This window comes from Muntiacus reevesi, chromosome 2, assembly GCF_963930625.1.
Source record: "Muntiacus reevesi chromosome 2, mMunRee1.1, whole genome shotgun sequence".
NCBI classification, from domain to species: domain Eukaryota; kingdom Metazoa; phylum Chordata; class Mammalia; order Artiodactyla; family Cervidae; genus Muntiacus; species Muntiacus reevesi.
Genome location: NC_089250.1, coordinates 51,140,540 through 51,163,883, shown reverse-complemented (window position 1 = coordinate 51,163,883; position 23,344 = coordinate 51,140,540). Strand labels below are relative to the sequence as shown.

The 23,344-nt window shown below is 42.0% G+C and overlaps 1 protein-coding gene across 1 annotated transcript in view; it reads left to right on the top strand.

Annotated features, from left to right (window-relative positions):
• TMC2 (transmembrane channel like 2) overlaps positions 1 to 15,337 on the top strand; it is a 97,759-nt gene extending 82,422 nt beyond the window's left edge. Inside the window, exons 16-19 of the mRNA XM_065919158.1 lie at positions 6,863 to 6,988; positions 10,303 to 10,381; positions 11,453 to 11,564; positions 14,292 to 15,337. Coding sequence (XP_065775230.1) covers positions 6,863 to 6,988; positions 10,303 to 10,381; positions 11,453 to 11,564; positions 14,292 to 14,509 — 535 coding nt within the window. The 3' untranslated portion in view covers positions 14,510 to 15,337. The remainder of the gene's footprint in view (positions 1 to 6,862; positions 6,989 to 10,302; positions 10,382 to 11,452; positions 11,565 to 14,291) is intronic.
• Positions 15,338 to 23,344: the final 8,007 nt, after the last annotated feature.

Below are 23,344 nucleotides of genomic sequence, written 5' to 3'. Positions count from 1 at the left end.
TTCACTTTTCCAGGGGGGTACTTAGGGTTTGGACCAAATCCAGGCAGGCAACAGAAATGAGTGAGGTGGACAGCATTGTATAGCATGAAGTTAAAAGTAAGAGTTGGCAAACTATAGCCATGGGCCAAATCCAGACCACCCCTTGTTTTTGTAAATAAAGTTTTATTGGGATACAGCCTCATACATTTGCTTGCATATAATCTGTGGCTGCTTTCTAATTAAAACAGCAAAATTTGAGTAGCTCCAACAGAGACCACCTGGTTCACAAAGTCTAAAATCTTTTCAGAGAAAAATTGCCACCTCCATGATTTAGAGTATAGCATCTAGAGCCTGATCTGTCATTTGCCAGCTGGGTCATCTTGAACAAGTTACACTGCAAGTTCATCACCTCTGAGATGGAAATAATGGTAGTGCCTCCTTCATAGAGTGCTGTAAGGATTTAGTGGGCTATTATCTATAAAGTACTTGGAGAAGTGTGCTAATCCTTAGTAGGACATATATACAAGTTTGTTAGTTTCAGTCCTGCCAAAATCCAGGGTAGCTGGTAGTCATAACAATACTATGAGGTGGTAGTATCTATACCAGGGATCAGCTAACTTTTTCTTTTAGAGCCTGAAAGTACATATTTTAGGCTTTGGGGATCAAGAGGCAAAAATCAAGACTATTATGTAGGTACTTCTATAATAACAGGAGAGGAACAAATATCCACAAAGTTTTTATTGACAAAATTAGAAATATGATAATAATAGAGTATAATTTTTTGTAATACAGGGCTATGAATGAGAAGAATGGAATTCTTCTGAGGGAAAGGAGGTGATATTTCACACAATAGTAGGTCAAAGTTGCTATTCTCTATCATCAAAAATCAGGGGATTCCTTGGTGGTCCAGTGGTTAAGACTGCAGTTCCACTGCAGGGGGTGTATATTCAGTCCCTGGCTGGGAAACTAAGATCCCACAGGCCATGCAGCAAAAAAAAAAAAAAAAAAAAAAAAAAAGTCAATTGTCCTGCCCAGACTGCTGCCTTTGCTACCTGGATCCACTTTAGTAACATGGCAACACATCTACCACCATAGGAAAAAAAATTTGACACAAGCTTCATTACTGCCAAGCCATTGAACTGCTATGCAGTAGGAAAAGTCAGGATATTCAGTTTCTATTTCTGATAAAAATCTACAGATATTAAAATGATTAAAAGTCATGAGAGAAAATGTTTACCATTGACATTGTTGATTCAGTTGTACGTGATAGAGTCAAATGTTTTCTGCAAATTATTTAGTGATTAATAAGAATAACCGTAGTCTGCACAAACTGAAAATTTCACAAGCTATGTTAATTTGTTCAGTTGTGCCTTCTTCTTCACTGTATATAGTTTGACCATTGTCATTTGTAGCATATCATAGCAGATTCTACTTCATTTCAGTTGTGCTGAATCCCAGTCAATTCAGTTGTACTAAATTAGTGTTTTCTCAATTTCTTTGAGAAAATTTCACCCATATGTGTCCTGCACAGAATATTCATAGGAGTTAATTCTCCCGTCACCTCAGACTTGGCGTTAACTCCTCAAAAACAACCGAGCAGTATCAGTTACATCTATTGACTCATGAAAAGCCAAGGAAAGCCACTTGAGATCACTTGCCTCGTGTCTGAATAGGACATTGTTCTCAATGTCTTCAACTCCTCAAGCAGCTGCTCTTGGTGGAAAATCTAGAAGTTTTAAGTTTATTTTCTCTGAATATGTTTCTTTAGCTCCTACAATTTAATTATTTCATCACTGGTAAATGAGAAACATGATTTTGGAAACTAGAGGAAAGGGGATCCTTGTTGTATAGAGACAGAAAGTTTAGCTAAACTATGTCCTCCTGTTACATGGAAAATTAAATTTGTAAATGATAAACTTGAATGTTTAGCTGAGAATGTTTTTCTCAAGATCAATCTTAGTAAAAACTATTTTTCTCTGTTTTTTCATTGAAGTATAGCTGATTTACAATGTTGAGCCAATTTCTGTTGTACAGCAAAGTAACTCAGTTATATACATGCATGCATTCTTTTTTTAAAATATTCTTTTCCATTACAGTTTATCCCAGGAGATTGAATTTAACTTTCTGTTCTATAAGTAGCACCTTGTTTATCAATTCTAAATGTAATAGCTTGCATCTACTAACCCCAAACTCTTCACCCAGTCCCCCGCTCCTTGTCAGCTACAAGTCTGTTCTCTATGTCTGTGAGTCTGTTTCTGATTTGTGGATAAATTCATTTGTGTTATATTTTAGATTCCACATATAAGTGATATTATATGGTATTTCTCTTTCTCTTTCTGACTCACTTAATATGATAATCTCTAATTGTGTCCATGTTGCTGCAAATGGCATTATTTCACTCTCTTTAAGATTCATTCTCTTTAAGTAGTTTTCCTTTGTATATATGTACTACATCTTCTGAATCCATTTTATCTGTCAGTGGATACTTAGATTGTTTCCATGTGTTAGCTATTGTGAATACTGCTGCTATGTACATAGGCTGCATGTATCTTTTTGAATGACAGTTTTGTCCAGGTATATGCCCAGGAGTGGAATTGCTGGGTTATATGGTAGTTCTATTTTTCAGTTATTTTAAGGAACCTCTATAACGTTCTCCATAGTAGTTGCACCAATTTACATTCCCACCAACAGTGTAGGACAGTTTCCTTTTCTCCACACCCTCTCCAGCATTTATTTGTAGACTTTTTCATGATGGCCATTCTGATCAGTGTGAGGTGGTACCTCATTGTAGTTTTCTTTAATTAAATAATTTTTTTATTTTATTTTTGTTTGCGCTGGGTCTTCATTGCTGTGTGCAGGCTTTCTCTAGTTGCTGAGAGTGGGGGCTACTCTCTAGTTGTGGTGCTCAGGCTTCTCGCTGCAGTGGCTCCTCTTCTTGTAGAGCACAGGCTCCAGGGACACGAGCTTCAGAAGTTGTGGTGCATCGGTTTAGCTGCTCGCAGGATTGAACCTGTGTCCTCTGTACTGACAGGCAGATTCCCATCCACTGAACCACCAAGGAAATCCCTTACTGTAGTTTTTATTTGCATTTCCCTAATAATTATTGATGGTGAGCATCTTTTCATGTTCCTACTGGTCATCTGTATATCTTCTTTAGAGAAATGTCTAAGATGTTTTGTCCATTTTTCAACTGAGTGGTTTGTTTTTCTGTTGTTGAGTTTATAAACTGTTTGTATATTTTGGAGATTATAGATGAGGGTATTTCTGAGCAGTGTGGAAGGTGCAGCCTGGTTACTTCTTGCCATTTATACTAAAATGTAAGAAAGAGACAAATTGAGGAAAGAACTGATAAGCAAAAAAGAACCAGGACTTGATGATTTTAGAAATTCTCAGCCTAGTCAGATTGCAGAAGACACCAAGAGCAGATTCTCTGTCAGGACAGTATGCTCTAAGGAGAAAGTCAAGGGGGAGGCTGAACAACCTTCTGCTAGCACTTCTAAAGGATCATAAGATCTGAATATTCATTCACACAGAAGATTCTTTTAAGAATCTTTAAAGAAGGTTGTTTAACTCAGATACTCTCAACCATCTCAGCAGAAGCCAGAAATAGAGATAGAATATCCAGGAATGATCTGTGTAGAACTCTCTTGTGTAGTGAACTGAATTCCCACGACATGGGTAGAAGATCCACCAGGTATTTGAGATGTTGTTATGAGCAGTAACACAACTTGGACTGAAAGGGGAAGAAAAAAGACAAAACGAAGGAAGCTGTTGGACTCCAAATATTCTACAGACAGTAAACAGGCTAATTAAATCGCCTTAGTTGAAACATGTGCTACTCTTCAAGAACAAAGAAGGATAACTCCAAGGCCAGAGTTTTGGACCTGGAGGGCAGAGCTGCAGGCAGGTATGTCAAGCCAAGGAAAGATTATTTTCAGGTCTTTGAAATCTAATGGAATCTGGCTGATTGGATTTCAAAATTGCTAGGAACTTGTGATTCCCTTCTTCCTTTCTTTTTCTCCTTTTTGAATTCGAATGTCTATAATTGCTATCCTATGGCTGGTCCACCATTGTGTTTTGAGAGTAAATAACATGACTGAAGTGACTGAGCATGCATGTACAAATTGCTTTCTAGCTTCACAGCTCTCATTAGAGATAGAAAGGAATTTTGCCCCTAAAATGTATCATACTCTTGAGTCTCATCTACATCTGATTTAGATGATGAGATTTGGGACTTTGAGTCCATGATATTTAGATGAGATGAGACTTCACCATGTAGGATGGTGGTGAATGTATTTTGCAGGTAGAATGAGTATGAATCTTTGAACCCAGAGAGCAGACTGGTAGGCTATATAATGGTTCCCCAAAATATCTAGATCCTAATTCCTGGAATGGTACTTTATATATCATAATGGCCTTTGGTTATCTGATTAAGGATGTTGAGATGGGGAGATTATCTGAATTAGGCCCTAAAGTGAAAGTGAAGTGAAGTCATGTCCAACTCTTTGGGACCCCATGTACTATAGCCTACCAGGCTCCTCCCTCCATGGGATTCTGGGTTGCCATTTCCTTCTCCAGGGGATCTTCCTGACTCAGGGATCAAACCCAGGTCTCCTGCACTGCAGGCAGACACTTTAACCGCTGAGCCACCAGGGAAGGCCCTGAAGTGCCCCTAAATAGCAAGTGTCCTTATTAGAGGGAGGCAGAGGGAGATTTGACTATAAAGATCAGTAAGTGGTGTGACTTTGAAAGCAGGAAGAGATTTGAAGCTTTTATGCTGCTAGCTTTGAAAACAGAAAGGAGCCATGAGCCAAGGAATGCAAGGAATGAATCTCTAAAAGCTAAAAAAGGAAAGGAAAGTCTCCTTAGAGCCTCTCTCTGAAAGGGGAGCAGCCCTGCCAACACCTTGGTTTCAGTCCAGTGAAACCATTTCAGACTTTTTGGGCTCCAGAACTGTAAGAGAATAGTTTGCCTTGTTTTAAGCCACCTATGTGGTAATTTGTTATACAGTAATCACTGAAAATTGTTACATCATCTAATACATTGTAATTCAATGACAAAATAATCTACACTCTATTGTGACTTAAGCATAACATTTGAAGTCCACTTTTCTTGTTTTTACAAAATGGCTATGCACTGGTAATTTTAAAAATAATAAATTAAATGTCATAATATGGTGATATGTATGGCACTTGAAATGCTGTCATGTTACAACTACATCATTGCAATTTATAGTCTGCTGTCCAACAGTGCTAAACATTGAGATGGCCACGCCATCTCTAACACAACTACTCATCTCTGCTATTACAGTACAAAACAGCCACAGGCAATACACAAATAAATGAGCATGGCTGTGTTCCAATAAAACTTATTTACACTGAATTTTTGAGTCTCAAAATATTATTCTTCTTTTGATCTTTTCCAATTATTTAAAAATGTAAAAACCATTCTTAGCCCCCAGGCCTTATAATATCAGGTAGCAAGCAGAATTTGGTCCATGGGCCTTTGCTGGCCAGTCCTAACTGACACATAAGAGAAAAGCAAAGCTTGTAGATGCAACATTTTGGAGGGCACTTATAATTTGACAGCCCCATCCTCAATATTGCATATGAATTCATGTCTATATTCTCCAAACAATCTTCTGAGGCAAATGCTGTTATTATATTTATAATACCATATTATACTACATCATTATTGCACTATATTATACAGATGAGGAAACCAAGGCAGAGAAATTTTCAGTATCTTACCCAAAGATATCGAATCTCTCTGCAGCACTACCCAATAGAACTAGATGAGGGGAAAAACTCCACACTGGCTGCTCAAATACAGTAGCTACTACATGACTACTGAGCACTTGGAATGTGTGACTAATATATTGAATTTTTAATTTAGTTTTAATAGTCACATTAGACAGTACAGCTCTACCAGGGAGAGTGAGGGTATGAATACAGGCAGAAGGTAAGAAAATTGTCTGTGGTGTCCCACAGCTAATAAATGCAGGTGAGGATTTAAATCAGGAATTTCAAAACACAAATTTCATTTCTTGGCACCAAACTACCAATCAAAAACCAACAGCAGTCAGTAATCTCTGGGCGGGTATTTGTGGAAGGCAGTCTACAAAATGGTTGTTAGATATTCAAAGAATATCAAAATTACTGTTGTAAACTGTCCAGGAGCCTACCCTAGGCAAGCAATCTCCTGGAATTGCAACCTGAAGACGAACTGTAGGTATCTTTGAGTCACCATGAGGGTATCCATCAAATCAGTCTCTGGAGAGCTGCCCCCAAGTCCAGGGGCCCAGAGGAACCTCCATGTTGGTCTCTAAGCCACATCACAGACCACTCTCTCCCATGAGAGTACACAAGGGAAAAAAACAAACATTTTCATCTTGCCAAGGAAGGGGCCAGGCACAGGAGAACTGAGAGATAGGTAGTCTGAGAGATCGTGAGGCATCGTGGGCTGGGGAGTCAGGATGCTGGGGCAGCCCTGAGCCCTCACCTACACGACATCCCCTCATGGAGCCTTTTTTCTTTCTTCCATTTTTATTGGAGTACAATGTTGTGTTATTTTCTGCTGTACAGCAAAGTGAATCAGCTGTTTGTATACATGTATTTCCTCTTTTCTGGATTTCCTTCCCACTTAGGTCACCACAGAGCATTGAGCAGAGTTCCCTGTGTCACACAGTAGGTGCTCATTAGTTATCTGTTTCATACGTAGTGGTGTCTATGTGTCAATTCCCTGCAGTCCCTTTGCAGAAGAGCTCTGTTCTGCCAGGAGAGCAGTGGTGAGTGGGGCGGCCTGGACCCTCCAGGTATGGACACAGTCATTCACGCCATATGAGCTAAGAAATATGCTATAATGTATCCTCTCCTCTTTCCAGTGGGAAAAACAGAATGTATGACGTCATCCAAGAGACAGTTGAAAATGATTTCCCAACCTTCCTGGGCAAGATCTTTGCCTTCCTCGCCAATCCAGGCCTGATCATTCCAGCCATCCTGCTGATGTTGTAAGTTCGCCGGGAGCCATGGCCCGGCCTCATGGAGACCTCCCCTTGCAGTTGAGACTTCCTTGGCAGGTCCTTCTTTCTTGCCCTCTCAACCTAATTTCCCAGAAGTAGATCCTCAGACAAGGATTTAAGTGTAAGTAGTTTCTTGGAGGGGACAGTGTGTGTAGGGACGTAAGACAGAGAAGGGACAGGAAGGTGCATTCTAACTCCTGCGGATGGAAGTTCTGGGAAACAGTGTGCCTGAGTTATCCTGCTCAAGGGTGAGAGATCGGGACATTTTAGATCAGTTCCCATCCATCACCGGTTGAGTGCCGCTGGGAGACGTGGCAGGGGAGAGGTGTTGGTTAACTCCCCGGTAGTTTGGGCCAGCTGCATCCACGGGCAAGAATGATTTCTGTGCAGGCTGGACAGGAGGCATCAGGCACTGGCAACTGCATGTCTTTCAGGGAATACACTGAAGACAGGGCCCAAGGATAAGAGGAGTCTGGCAGCCGCTGCAGCTCTCTCCAAAACGTCCACCAGAAATATCAAAGACCCACCCCTCAAGAAAGCTGAGGCTGATGCAGCCTGTCCCTGGCTGGGCTCACGGGGTTTCTCTGCAAAGCACCCTTTGCATGAGAGCATTGTACATTTGTCACCATCATCCTCACAGACTGAACATGTGAGTGGGCTTGGTGATCTCTGTGTCCCCAATACCAGCTCCATGGCTGGGGCATAGAAAGCAAACAATGAATGTTCAAGGAAGGAAGACGGCAGTATAAAATATTCCCAACATACAGACGTATACAGACAATCATGTGCAAGATCACAAGATTAAACGGATGTTAACATTTAGCAATATCTGCTTCCAATTGGTCTCTTTTTAAAAGAAATAAACATTAAACTTCAAGCCCACCTAATCTTTCTCTCTCCCTCCCTCTCCAGAGATAACCACTATTTGGATTAATTTTAATCATTTTCAATCTGAACCATTTAATCACATGTATGTACTATTGCTTCTGAGTTATAAAATTTTTCATGACTGGTTCAGACTACACAGCTTTCCTCACTCACATTATGTTTGGGGGGCTTTCTCATGTGGATACATGAACACACATTTTAATGACTCTTCTGTGTTTCACTGTGTCTCATAAATAATCAATAAACAATCTATAATAGGAAGAGAAAAGGATTTTATTTGAGTCAAACTGAAGACTATATCCCAGAAGACAGCCTCTTAGATAACTCTGAGAAGCTGCTCCAGAGAATCCTGGTTTTCAGCACACTTTTATATCTTGTCAGAACAAAGAACATTAAACAAATCAGGGATACATTCCTTCAAAGTTTCAAAAACAAGAAATAGATCAGCACATACACAATGAGTCAGTATGGCCTTGGCACCTGGGAAGGGAGTCTTATCATTGAAGGAGGACTGGAATTGGAATCCTAGGAAAGGAGACTTTTAATCTTTATTTTTCACATGGACATTCTTTACTTCTAGTCAATGCACCCTTTTCTTTCATAATTAAAGCTGATATAGGAATCCCCTGGCAGCCTAGTAGTTAACATTCTGGACTTTCATTGCCCTGGCTCAATCTCTGGTCAGGAACTGAGATCCTATAAGCCAAGAGGAGAAAACAAACAAAGAAAGAAAGCAGATGTACAATGTATGCTTCATAAGCCACAAACAGGCTATTTTAGTTAGCATAAAATTCAAGTCAATTCATCTTTAGGCCAGAATGACTTCCCCAAACCTCAATATGTGAAAATTGCTTTTATCAGTTGTATGAATAAACCATAATTTACCCATTTCTCTGCATAGAGATAGGTTGTTTCTACTTTTCTGCTATTGCAAATATTCTCCTTATATATGTCTCCTTTAGAGAAAACACAGAGTTTTCTCTAAAACAGACTTCCAGAAGTGGAATGGCTGGGTCATAGGTATGTGTTTCTTCAATCTTTGTAGACAGTGCTGAATTGCTCTCCAAAATAGGTGTATTTCCTTACATCCTTGATTTCAAATAGCCTCCACTTCTAGTCTGAATGTGAGGGAAGGCTGACATGGTAGCGACCACCACCTGAGGAAATTCTGCAACCCAAATGCCAAAGCTGAAACTTGAAGGCTGCACGGGAAAACGCTAAGCTTGGAAGCAGCCTCAAAATAAACACAGCCACCCAGGAGCATTTTATCCTCGCTCATTTCCAGTTCCTCCCTAAAAAATGGGCTGCGAATTAGGAGAGCAGGTGAAGCCTGCTGGGCACCTTCCCAATAGATGGTGATCCCTTCACCTGTCCTCCCTCCGGCCTCTCATCACCCATAGTCCTCTTAAGTCTTTGCTTCAGGAGGCTCACAGGACACCTCTGACCTATACTCTGCCAAAGGCAATGTAGTTCCTCCATTCTGCCTGCAAGAGAGCTCTTGGACCCTGCTGAAGTGGTTCAGGGTGGCCTCAGGGCAAGGATCGGAAGACCCAAGCTGGGCAGCTGAGGCTTGAAACGAAGGAAGAAAAGTGACAGATAAGGACAAGCTGTCAGAGCACCTAGTCCGGGAGGCATCCCAGGCTTTTGTGGCCCCTCACTCTCAAGTGGTACATCCAGGTCATAACTCCAAATCCCAGGTCCTATGAAAGGGAAACCAGGCTACAGCTTTAAGGACACCCAGTCATCCAACGGGGGCTGGCTTCTGAAAACCACAAGTCCAGGACAGGCATTCCTGTCCATGTACCCTGGGGAGAGGGCCTTCAGGGTCTATGCAGTTGTGTTTCTAGGCAAACTTGGAGCAGGTCACCTAGCACCTCTCTCTCCTCCCTCCACATTTGAAGATTGTAGAAAGGGCTTTGGCATCAAATGTGGCCTCTGACAGGTGCTAACAGATAAGGTGGCCTTGGGCAAATGACTTAACTCTCTGCATTATGGGATGCTGACCCTTAAAGATGGAAGTCATCATTTCTTCTATACAGGGTTTCATCAAAACCATGGAGATGTGGAGTGGGATCCACATGGCACAGAGTCTGGTACCCAGCCTGCTCCTGCAGACAAGAAACCCTGCCTCTCCCCTGCTTCTTCAGATTTCCAAGAAGGGGACTGATTCCTCTAGCTAACCTTTATTAAACACTCAGAAAACTAAAAATATGTTCAATAAAATAGAACAGGGATATCCAAGACCTTCTTGATATTAGGTGGGGAACTTAGGATGGTTAGACTTCCCACCCTCCTGCCCAGAGGCAAAGTAGGTCACCTATTCCCGAAGCCAGCTATGATTCCTCAGGTAAGGTGTCCAGCACTCATCATTTTCCAAGATCACAGTACCCCTGGAGCATTCTTTTCTCTTGCAGCCTGGCCATCTACTACTTGAACTCAGTTTCCAAAAGCCTTTCTCGAGCAAATGCCCAGCTGAGAAAGAAAATCCAAGCGGTAAGTCTGTCGGGAGTTTTCATTAAACAAAATGCTATGTTTTCGGCTTATGTTAATTCACCTTTTGAGCCCAGTTGGTTGTATTCTTTAAATGGCCTTCTTCTAAACCAAACCCCAAGTTATCTGTATGGTATGAAGCAGCCTTGAGAGATTCAGTGACACCAATTTATATTCTGAGGGTATTTGGGAATATATAACAGTAATGATTCCCTGGTGGCTCAGACGGTAAAGAGTCTGGCTGCAATGCAGGAGATCGGTGTTCAATCCCTGGGTCGAGACGATACCCTGGAGAAGGAAATGGCAACCCACTCCAGTATTCTTGCCTGAAAAATCCCATGGATGGAGGAGCCTGACAGGCAATAGTCCATAGGGTTGCAAGGAGTCAGACATGACTAAACCACTTCACTTTCTTTCAACAGTAATGACTTAAATTTTGAGCAGTTGCTAAAGAACAGGAAAAAGTCAATGGGTTAAACCAGTGTTCCAATATAATAAAACTAGTACCCACAATAACACCTACTGATTAAAACGAGTACTAGAAATACTAAAGAAAACAGCATTGTCAGAACGACATAGCGCTTGTGCCCCAAGGCCTAAGGAGCCTCTGTAAGTCCCCTCCACACTAGCGCAGCCTCTCTCAACATCTGATGACACCCTGACTCCTCTCCTGCTCTTGCAACACCCACCCCCACCTCTTTAATGTGGAAAAAGCTGGACCCCAACCCTCCCTAAGCCCTGTCCCCCTTGCTTTCTCACCCTCTTTTCTGGAACTAACCTCATCAGCCTCACTGCCAGTTCCCCACCCACACTTCCTTCTGTCACTCTCACTGTCCTCCTGCCCAGGTGTAGAAAACCACTGAAACACAGGATTGGCTGAGGGTCTGTCTTCCCCTGGCCAGATGTTCCTTCAAATGGTATGCAAACCTGAGTTCTGGGTGCCTCTCCGACCAGCGGTGAGAACAAGAACTGGTGTTTTAAGGTGGCTGCCCTCTGGATCTCACCATCCTGGGGTCCAAAACTCAAAACACCTATTTCCCTGGCCAGGACCAACGATTCATTTCTTCCCTGCAGCTCCGTGAAATTGAGAAGAGCCATAAATCTGTCAAAGGCAGAGCCACACCCAGAGATTCAGAGGACACGGATAAAGGCAACTCCAAAAATGGCACCCAGCTCACCAAAGAAGGTATATTCTATTTCACGATGATTACTTTTTACAAGGTGACAAAGAAAGTGTAAAGAGCAAATGCTATGAAATCAGATGCATATGGGACTGAAGTCAGAATTCTGACAACTACTAACTAGCTGTATGAAGTTGGGCAAATAGAAGCAAGAAGCAAGAGTAAATCATAGGTAACCTTGCAGGGTGGTGCAAATGCAGTGGGATTATGCATGTGTTTTACAGACTTCCTGGAACCAGTGGGAGGAGGAATGTCTGTAAAATGGGGAAATACCAGGGTTGTTTCCCTCATTTCTATCCTGAGTCTCTTGCCTCACTTTCTATGGGGATGGTTCTTCATTTCTTCTTCATTTCTGAAGTGACTTTGCCTTCATCTCACTCCAGATCTATCATTTCCCATGTCATATCCTCTTAGTATCTGGCTACTCAAAACCACTGTAGGAGCATGCCTGGTGTCTCACCCAGATCCCTTTAAGATGCCCTGAGGTTGGCTTATATGGATCACAGCTGCCAGGGATGGAAGAGCTATTTGTTTTCTGTGCAGTTTTTTAAGAGAAAAAATAGGGACATTTGCATCTAGCCACTGCAAATCCCACCAGAACCAATTTATATTCTTAAAAGACAAGAAGCACTAGAACAGCTAGAATAACATGGTGAGGAAGGGCCACACACATTCCAAAGGTGTGACAGAGCTTCAAAGGGGACTAATCACTGACCACCTCTACTTCGGCAGTGAGGAAAGCAAACTGAAAGAGACCGTCTCTGAGCTATTCTTGTTTTCCAAGGACTGTCCCTGTATCAAAATTAAAGTATCAGCATGCAGTAATTTTGACCTTTCGTGTGGAAATTGCATGAGATGCACAAGAAATGGCTGAGAGTTTAGGAGTTAGTTAGAATTTATAGTATGGAAATTACTTACCATTTATTTGATGCCTTTATAACGTGTAGGCAAGACTTCAGAAGACAGAACCATGAAGAATCTAACCCCAGAGCAGTATTTCCCTGAAGGTGAAAATCCTAGTTCTCCAGATGCAATAGTGCAGAGAGTGACTGTGGAAGCAAGTCAGGAGGAAAAAGGGCACCTGTGTGGATATTCCTAGCAAACGGTCACTGATATTGAAATAGCAGCAGGTATTAAAATAAGTCATGAACAAGTGGGTATTACAAAAAGAGGACAAGCCTGTGTGAACATAGAACCTATTCCTGGTGAGTCTCAAGAATGTATGGAAGGCATCTCAGAGCTACAGCCTTCAGTAAAATCAGCTGCAGTCTGTCCACAGCTTGGACGACCGGTTCAGAAATGAAATGCAGCAGAGCAAGTGGTTGCTTTTATCATGGAGCTGAAGAAAGTGTTTGAATTCACCTAATTTTTTTCACAAGGGGTAGGAAACGGAGTAAATGTGACATTATGTTGCTATATCACCAACAAAAACAAGACAAAAAATGGAATGGATGTATTTGAACATCAATGGAAGAGAAAAAATAGGTTTATAGAACGTTTTCCATAAGGCAAGAAACTAACATTGGTTTGACAGTGGTCCATTCATGGACCCAGTGTCCCAAGGTTCCTGTACCCCTTATCCACTCCCTTCCCCTACTTTCTTTACTGGCTGCTGATCTAAAGTTTACCCCCTCTCCAAATTTGAATTTTTTACTACAGATCTGAAGCTATTTTGATTTTATGCTGATTAAATCAATATTGCAGTGGTTTTTTTTTTTTTTTTTTTTTTTTTTTAATGAACGGGCTATCAGAACACATCAGTGGGACTAGGATGTGCGGGGAAACTGAAGAAGGGTGTTAAACTTTCACCTGGAAAACTCCCAACAGCATCTATCGCTGCCTTCATTTAACTTCTCTTGTCATTTCCTTCTCCAAGGAATCTTCCCAATCCAGGGGTTGAGCCTGGGTCTCCCACATTGCAGATTCTTTACCATCTGAGCCACCAGGGAAGCCCTCTCTTTCTTGAAGTATTCACTAAACTGACACTGCTCTGACAAGCAGGCCTAACAGCTAATGGCTCAAACACAATAAAAATTTCTCACTCTATAAAGCCCAAATTGGGTATTTCCATTTGATGGCCACTCTCCTCCCAAGTAGTGATGTGGGGAACCCTGGCTCTGCTCATCCTGTGACTATACCTGCATCAGGCTGGGAGGAGGAAGAGCCTAGAGGTCACACATGGATATAGTGCCCATCAAAGTCTGGACTTCGGCCACAGGCCATACTATCCACAGTGGAAATTTAGTCTATTTCTATGTCCTAGAACTGGGTTTGGTGAAGAACAAGCCAGTAATTGTCCCCAACTCGGAGTTAAGGAAAGGAGGGAAACAAGTAGGTGAAAGAGCTGGAAATGGATCTGATTAGCAAGGCACTGTCCTCGGGTTGATCCAGTTTCCACAACCCTTTCGATCATCATATTTGACCCTGGTAGCCATCTGTGAGCTGCTATTATAGCTCTGATTTTATTCCCAACAAAACCAGGCTCAGAGAGTCTAGCCTAAGGCCAGCATTCAAAATCTAGCTCTCTATCCAGCAGATTATACTCCTCCAACACAGCTGTTTATACCAAGAATGGGCCAAGGTGCCCCTAGGTGATCCAACCATTCTCACATCACCAAATAGGACTGGAATCTACCTAGAGCACAGGGCAGCTTCCAAGAAACTCCAATTCCACACCAGGACACTGTAGGGAAATCTCCCATATCCTCAATCTTGTCTTGTTCATTTCCCAGGGACTGCACATCACCCTGCTAGCCAAAGCCAGACCCTGGACCAGAAGGCGCAGGGCCCTGGGGCCTCCAGTTCTGCCAGCAAGACTGTGCTGCCTGCCTCCCAGCACCTCCCTCTATCTCGGGCCCCTGGAGTCAGACCAGACTCTGGCCAAGCCCGTCCTCAGGCTCATCCTTGGAGGTCAACCTCTGGAAAGCGGGCCTGGAGACCACCCCACTGACAGGTGGGACTAATGGAGCATGGTCCTGGGGCTGATCTTCAGGCCCCACCAGCTCACCCACCCCCCCAAATCATTCTCTTCCTCTCTTGTCTCACACACATTCATGTTCTCTCCTCTCACTGAATGTCGGAACTTTGATTACTCAGTCTCAGGCTCTTCTTAGCTACCAAGAGGACAATGGCTTCACCCACCTCTTCGGAGAGCTGAGCCTTCTCCCCACAAACTACCCATCCCAGAGTCCTGGCTCAGGCAGCTCTGGACCCTGCACTCACAGCAGATTCCCTCAGCTCCAGACTCAGGGAGAGGGAGCAGGACCATGATCACCATCATAGACTTTTGCACGGAGCCCACGTGGGGACAGGTTTCTACCAGCTCCACCAACTGGGAAGAGGTTGAAGAGGGACACACATTCCTGACCACCAACCACTTCCTTCCAAAGTGGGTGATGCAGTGTAAACAAAAGGTTCAAGAAGCCAATGATAATAAAAGTAAAATGAAGTCCAGCCTTGGTGAGTGGGAAAATGGTGATTCTCCAGAAACTAGCTGGAGAGCTGATGCCATCAAGCATCAAAAGTGCACTGGAGCCTCCCTGGCAGCAAGGCAAAGAGAGAGCAGCATGGTTCCTCTGACCTAATTGAAGGTATTAGTCACTCAGTCATGTCTGACTCCAGACCCCATGGACTACGGTCCACCGCTTCTCTGTCCATGGAATTCTCCAGGCAAGAATACTGGAGTGGGTTGCCATTTCCTTCTCCAGAGGATCTTCCTGACCCAGGGATCAAACCTGGGTCTCCTGCATTATAGATGGATTCTTTACATTCTGAGTCATCAGGGAAGCCCTGGTGAAGGAAACAAAATATTGCTCAGGGTAGAAAATTCTTTCTCATGCACGAAATTCTAAAATGAATGATTGTTTACTGTAAAGGGTTTGGGGGGGGGGGGTTGGAGTTCTGCAAAGGGTACAGTGTAGAGCCTTGTCTCTGGTGATCACATCCTGGTTCTGTGCAGAAGTCTCATGGGGGCACCAGCCCTGGAGGCCAGACCACTGAGGAGGCCTTGCCAGCATGAGGCAAGTGTCGGCAGGGTGCCAGTCTCAGTCCAGGACTCCCAGAGGTTACCCTCAGGCTTCCAAGGCTGACCAATATCCCTACTCACCCACCACAAATACAAATTATCCTGTTCTGATGACACATAACTTTATGTGAAGGAATGTATGTTATCTATTGCTACATAATAAATTATCCCTCAAACTTAACAGCTTAAAACAACAAACATTTGTTATCTCACACAGTTTCTGTGGATCAAGAATTTGGGATTGGCTTCACCAGGAAATTCTGGTTCTGCATATTGCAGTCACAATCTGAGGCAGGGCTACAGTCATCAGAACATTTGTCGGGAGCTGGAAGATACAGTCACAAGTGGCTCACTTGTTGCTGCTAGCAGGAGGTGTTGGTTCCTAGCTGGCCATCCACAGACTTGCTTACTCCCTATACTGACCTCTCCATAGGGCTGCTTGGGTACCCTCACAACACAGCAGCTCACTTCCCCCCAGTGATCTGACAGCAAGGAGGAAGCCACAACACCACTTATAACCTGTTCTCAAAAGTTACACTATCAATTCCACCAATTTTTGTTCATTAGAACAGAGTCACTAAGTCTAGCTTATACTCAGAGATGGAAATTAGGCTCCAGCTCTTGAATGAAGAGTGGTCAAAGAATTTTTGGACACATTTTAATAGGTTTCTTAATTCAAATAGTTACCAGATCTCTGTCATGAAAACACTAAAGCTTTTTTGAAAGACATCCATCAGTGGATTCGTTAATGGTGGATCCTGGGACCATCAGGCAAAAGAAAACTTCTAATGAGCTAGGAAGATGGGTAGAGGAAGAAGATATGGGTAAGAGAGAAGGAATGTTCATCTGGTGCAACCTGATGGACTGCAGCACGCCAGGCTTCTCTGTCCTTCACTATCTCCCAGAGTTTGTGCAGATTCATGTCCATTGAATCAGTGATGCCATCCAACCATCTCATTCTCTGTCATCCCCTTCTCCTCCTGCCCTCAATCTTTCCCAGAATCAGGGTCTTTTCCAATGAGTCGGCTCTTCGCAACAGGTGGCCAAAGTATTGGAGCTTCAGATACACAGTGCTATAAACAAGAATCTACTAAATAGCACAGGGGACTATATTCAACATCTTCTAATAAACTCTAATGGAAAAGAATCTGAAATATATATATACAACTGAATCACTTTGCTGTATACTTGAAACTAACACTGTAAATCAACTATACCTCAATAAAAAAGAAAAAAACACATTACTTACTAAAAAATTAAAAATAAAGTGATCTTAGGTTACTAGTGCCTCTAAGAAAAAGGAGGGACAAAGAAACAAAAAACAGCACAAAAACAAACCATGTAAGATGTTAGAAATAAAATATATCAGGAATTAACCTAAGGACAGGGGCAGAGGGACCCCCAGATTCTGTTGTGAAGATTCAACAAGCTGACACATATGAGACTAAGCGCCAAGCATTAGACTAAGTGCTCAATAAGTAACAGATATTATCATAGGCCTGGGTAAGATCAAACATCCTCAGGCTCAGGTCATGAACACAAACAGCACTGACTGATTAAAACTTTCACCCAGTCTTCATAAATGATCTTTCTAGAAGGCTTCCCATTCTTCTGTGTCTCTGTAAAGAAATGCTGCAAATATGTATAAATTGTTACCAAAGAATGTTGCAGGGTTTATTTGGCCTGGGAATTGCCAGATGCTTTTGAAATTTGATGTGAAAAATTCACGAAATGAGTGTTAAGTGCCGCCATCCTGTGGTTGTTTCATGTAATTTCCTTTCCTGAAGCTCTGCCTAGTCCTAGTCCACATTCATTTACTTAAGTCCCCATTAACACTGCTCAGAGTAAAAACTCCAGTTTAATTACACCAAAATGACACAGTAAGCCATACACCAAGCTAAATAAGAGGAAGAGATGCTGCAGTGTATTATCCTTCCCAATGGGTGAACACACAGACAAGAAAGGCCCACATGGCTTTTTAAAGCTGAGCCTGGAGCACGCCTGGCAAGCCAGTAGCCTCCTTCAGACCTGCTGCCATTTTCCCAGCTGGAACTTGGTGGGAAATGTTTTGCACATCACCTCCAACCTAATCTGCTATCAAACACTGCTTTATGGAGAGTAAGAGTCATCAGGCCCAAGCCCCTCACCCTGGCCTTCATACATTCTAGATCTTTCACGTTAGATCCTTCAGTCTTTCGTCCAACTACCGAGCAGGATGAATCTCTTACACCTTCAGGAGTTTCTTCTCTCTGGATTGCCTTTCAACTCTTTCCACCCTCCATCTCTATATGACCCACACATCCTTCTGTGAATACCTAAATTACCTCCTGCCCCTGAAATCTTCCTCAAGCACCCTGGTCAGCCTCCCACACTGCTACATCATAGCACATGGCTAGTGAAGTCTCTGAACAAAGACGCCAAGGGTTAGTACTATCACTGCTTTCATCATCCTTCCACATCTCTGCTCGAAATGTTGCCCCTCCACTGAGGGACTCAATGCAACCTTCCTTAACATGTACCAACATCTATGGTACCAAGTATGTACTACATATTTACTTGATTTCCTGTCTCCTAGGATGTAAACTCCACGTTGGCAGGGACTTGACTTTGTATAACACTGCACCCCCAGCATCTACAAAGATACTTGGCATACAATAGGCACATAAAAACCTTTTTTTTTTTCTTCTAAGGAATGGAAAAACTGATTCTGTAGCTTCTCGAACATCATTACAGCTGATACCTCATCCACAAAAGATGTTTGATCCTATAGTCTTCAAGATGCCCACTAGCTCAAAACTTACCTATGTTCTCAGGGGCCCAAAAAAGACCAGTTGAAATACATGACTTAGTTAGGGTTCTGAGATGAACAGATGCAGCTCTAGGCTCATTTCTCCACCCACCCTCCCACCACCCCCACCAGTTCAAGTTTCGTGTCTGTGAGGTGTCTGCAGACTACAAAGGAGTCCCTGGGCCTCACACACATAAAATGATGCCAGCTGTCAGGGCCACACCAGCACTTAAAGAAAGAACTAGGTGGATACTGACAGAAGCTGGAACAATACAATCAGGATGGTAAATCTGAGATGAGGAAGTACAACAGCCTGTAGTACCCCAGAACTGTTTTGATCAATAGTATCTTGCCTCCTCATCCAAAAAGTAGTCCTTCCCAGTAAGAAATCGAATGCTACCAGGCAGTAATGGGTGGCTGGGGGTTTTCTCAGCGAAAGAGGAAATAATGTTTAGAAATCAGCAATGGAAAGCAAGGAGGACTTCATCCTTTAATACCCATCTAAACAACGTGTGGGTCCTTGAAGCAATCATAATGGAAACTAGAATAAATTTGATTTGAATTATAATGAAAGCACTGCATGCCAAACTTGTGAATACAGCTAAAGAAGTATCTAGAGAGAAATGCATATTGAAGGAGAAAATTTTAAGCCAAAGAACCAACTTCCATATTAAGAAACAAAACACAGAAAAATAAAGCTATCAAGTAGAAGAAAGGAAATAATAAATACAAGAACAAAACTAAAACATACAATAGAATCAACAAAATCTAAAGTTAACGTTTGAAAAAGAAAATAAAATTAACATTTTTATGAGAATGATAAAAATAAAGTAAAAATAAAGGATACAAAGATCACAGCTATATATGCTACACAAAACAGAAAAAAATCTATTCAAATCTATACTAAAAAATGTGAAGCCACAGATGAAATGCTGTATTTTTCTTGGGCTCCAAAATCACTGCAGATGTAGCTACGAAATTAAGACACTTGCTCCTTGAAAAAAAAGCTATGACCAACCTAGACAGCATACTAAAAAGCAGAGGCATTACTTTGCCTACCAAGGTCCATATATTCAAAGCTATGGTTTTTCCAGTAGTCATGTATGGATGTGAGCTGGACCATAAAAAAGGCTGATTGCTGAAGAATTGATTTTGAACTGTAGTGTCAGAGAAGACTTTTGAGAGAGTACCTTGGACAGCAAGGAGATCAAACCAGTCTATCCTAAAGGAAATCAACCCTGAACATTCACTGGAAGGACTGATGCTGAAACTAAAGCTCCCATGCTTTACCCACCTAATGCGAAGAGCCAACTCACTGGAAAAGACCCTGATGCTGGGAAAGACTGAAGGCAGAAGGGGACAGCAGAGGATGAAATGGATGGCATCACCAACTCAATGGACAAGCGTCTGAGCAAACAGGAGATAGTAAAAGACAGGGAAACCTGGTGTGCTGCAGTCAAAGGGGTCATGAAGATTCAGACACGACTGAGTTAACAACAAAATACATGAAATGAACAAATTCCCAGAAAACTAACAAAAATGGTACGAGAAAGTAGAAACCCTGAACGATTTGTGACCATTATAAATCTGAATTATTTAAAATATGCTTTGAAGATCTTCTCTTTGTTCTTGGTGTTTTGCTGGTTTATTACAAGGGCACAAGCCTGAATTTCTTTTTATCCTGTTTGAGATGCATTCCTGCACCTTTAGCTCAATGTTTTTCATCAGTTCTGGGGAAACTGCATCCACCACCTCTTCAAATATTGTTCCTCCTGATGATGGTTAATTTTACGCTGTCAACTCAACAAGACTGAGGGACGCCCAGATAGCTGGTAAAACACTGTTTCTAGTAGTGTTTGTAAGGGTGTTCCTGGAAGAGATTAGCATCTGAGTTGGTAAACTGGGTAAGGCAGATGGCCCTCCCAAACATGGATGGTCATCAACCAATTCACTGAGAACCAGAATAGAACTAAAAGGCGAAGGAAGGGCAAATTAGTTCTATCTCTGCTTGAGCTGAGACATCCACTTCCTCCTGTCCCTCGGACACTCTGGGTTCTCAGACTTTCAGTGTCAGACTTGGGCCTACAACATCAGCTGCCCTCACCCCATTCTCAGGCCTTCGGGTTCAAACTGAATTAACATAATCAGTTTCCCTAGTTCTCCTGCCCACAGATGACAGACTGAGGAACTTCTTGGCTTCCACAAACATGTAAGCCATTTCCTATAATAAATTTCCTCTTATCTATATCTGTATCTATGTGTGTGCATGCTCAGTCACATCTGACTCTTTGTGACCCTATGGACTGTAGCCAGCCAGGCTCCTCTGCCCATGGGATTCTCCAGGCAAGAATACTGGAGTGGGTTGCCATGCCCTTCTCCAGGGGATCTTCCCCATCCTTTGATCCTCCAGGGATCAAACCTGCTGTTTCCTGCACTGCAGGCAAATTCTTTACTCCATTCTGAGCCACCAGGGAAGCCCCATTCATTGTATCTATAGCTATATCCTATTGCTTCTGTTTCTCTGAAGAGAACCCTCACTAATATCCTTCCTGCTTTCTGGGCTAGACTTACTCCACATGTCCTAACTGCTCTTTCACCTCTTTATCTTTGCTGCATTCTCAATAAATTATTTGGTCAGATCTTTCAGTTCACTAATACTCTCTTAAGCCACGCCTAATTTGCTAATAAGTCAATGCATTTCTTTTAAATTTCAACGAGTTTTTCATTTCTACAAATATCATTATCTGTTCACTTCTGCCATGCTCCCCAAACATGGCACAGATGAAACTGCCTACCTCCAAGAACAGGGACAGCCATACAACCCTGAAAATGCCCAATCTCGTCTGAGCTCAGAATAGGGACTAGCAATCATTTTGCATAAATTGTCAGATAATAAACATTTCAGACTTTGTGGGCCACGAATAATCTCTGCCACGCACCCCCCAAAAAATTAAAACCCTTTAATTATTCTTAGCTCTGAGGTCCTACAAAAATAAGCCACAAGCCAGATTTGGTCCCCAGGGTCATGGTTTGCTGACCCCTGCTCTAGAGGTCCCACACTCAACCCAATGCAATGGTCAGTGCAGCTGAGGAAAGCTTAGAGAGCATTCATGAGGAGTGAGTTGCCATTCCCTTCTCCAAGGGATCTTTCCAACCCAGGGATCAAACCCAGGTCTCCTGCATTGCAGGAAGATTCTTTACTATCTGAGACACCAGGGATGTCCTTCATGAGGAAAGGGTTAGGATAAAAGTTCCTCTGGTAATTAGCATGGTCCTCCCAGCCTATACACGGCAGACAGGTGACCCCAAAAACCACACACGCCTCAGTGAGGAGTATGTCCACCAATAGAGGCCTAATGTAAGAAGATACAGCTCAGAGATTTCAAGTATCTGTCTAAGATCAGTGTGGCTCAGAGGATAAGTGTACAGGTCCAGGGGCCAGTCCAAAGCAGCCATTTTATAGCAGGGATTGATAGTGTCCCAAGACACAGCACCAGATCCTGAGCACAGAAAACTGAGAAATCCCCCCTCTTCCCCTGCAACTAAGGTATAAGAGTGCTCCACATTGCCAATTGGAAAAGACCTGAAGAAGACAGAGGAAGCCTGAAAGATTCTTAGCAACCCTGTTTAAATAGAAAACAACCGAGATGCCAATAACTGGCAGGTTTATATACTGAACATATTTTCCAGGTTTCAACAACATTTAATCAGTAAATCGTCTACCTATTGCCACTGGAAGTTGAAAAACAGAACGACTAACTGTTTTACCAAGTGAAACTAAACTTAGTTTTATAAGTGCTCTGGCTGTGTGTGTAAGTTAATGATAGAAATGAATCAGAGTAGCTGGGTTATAAAAACTGGGGTTTTAGTAGATTCTATGAGAAGTGATGGGAGAACAGGGACTCAACTGAGAACAGGTAAAGTGAAATATTGTGATAAAAAATTATCACTATTCACTGATAAAGGGGATTAAAGAAAAAAAGTCCACTAATATTCATTGAGTTCCTACTACATGCCAGGTACCACACCTGTGTCACACCTGGCCTATGTTCAGTAAAATGTTTGTTGAGGGATGAATGAATCCTCCATCTTCGTTCTGAAAAAAAAAAAAGAAAGCAAGCAAGCTTAGGAAAGTTGGGTGATTAACTTAAGGTCATGTTGTTAAGCAGCAGAGCTCAGACCTGAGCCCAGGTTTGTTGACTCTGATTCATATTTACTGCTACTTAAAAAATTATCCCCAAATTCAGTGAATTTAACAAACAGCTCAAAGGCAAAGGAGATATAATCTTTGACATCACATGTTGCAGAGATGCCCATGGAGGTCAGGATTATGAAGCACAAGGGGAGATAGTTTAGCAAAAAGAGGGAAATAAAGGAGTGTTTATGCCATATCCTTATCTAATTATAAGCTTTTCAACCTCACTAGTTGAAGTGCACTTTTCTTCAGCGACCCCTCTAAGTTAGCAAACTACTTTAACACATTTCCTTTATAACCAGAGGACCCAAATCTATCTAAAGCCATGGAGTAAACTTGCAGCTCAATGACTCTCAGGCTTTTAGTATATAATCCACAGAAATGTGCACTTACATAACATATATACGGTGTATATATATATGTATATACATGTATATATGTATGTTTACACATATGTATATATACATGTTTAAAACAAAAATTTTACAAACCAATACTCCTTACTCTATGTGATGGACTATTATTTCCTTATTTTTTCATCCTACTTTTTTAATACTGGCCAAGAATGTCTAAATTAATTCTGCAAACTGATTAACATATTCCAACCTCTCCTCTGAAATTCCCTACTTTAGTAGACAAGCACCTGTAACCCCAGGAATATTTAGGATTAAGTATAGAAGTAATCAAGTAAATCAGTCATAGCTTATTTTCTGATACATTTTGGAAACTTCTATTTAATTTGGCATTTATAATGCTTAAGAATTTAACATTCTCATGT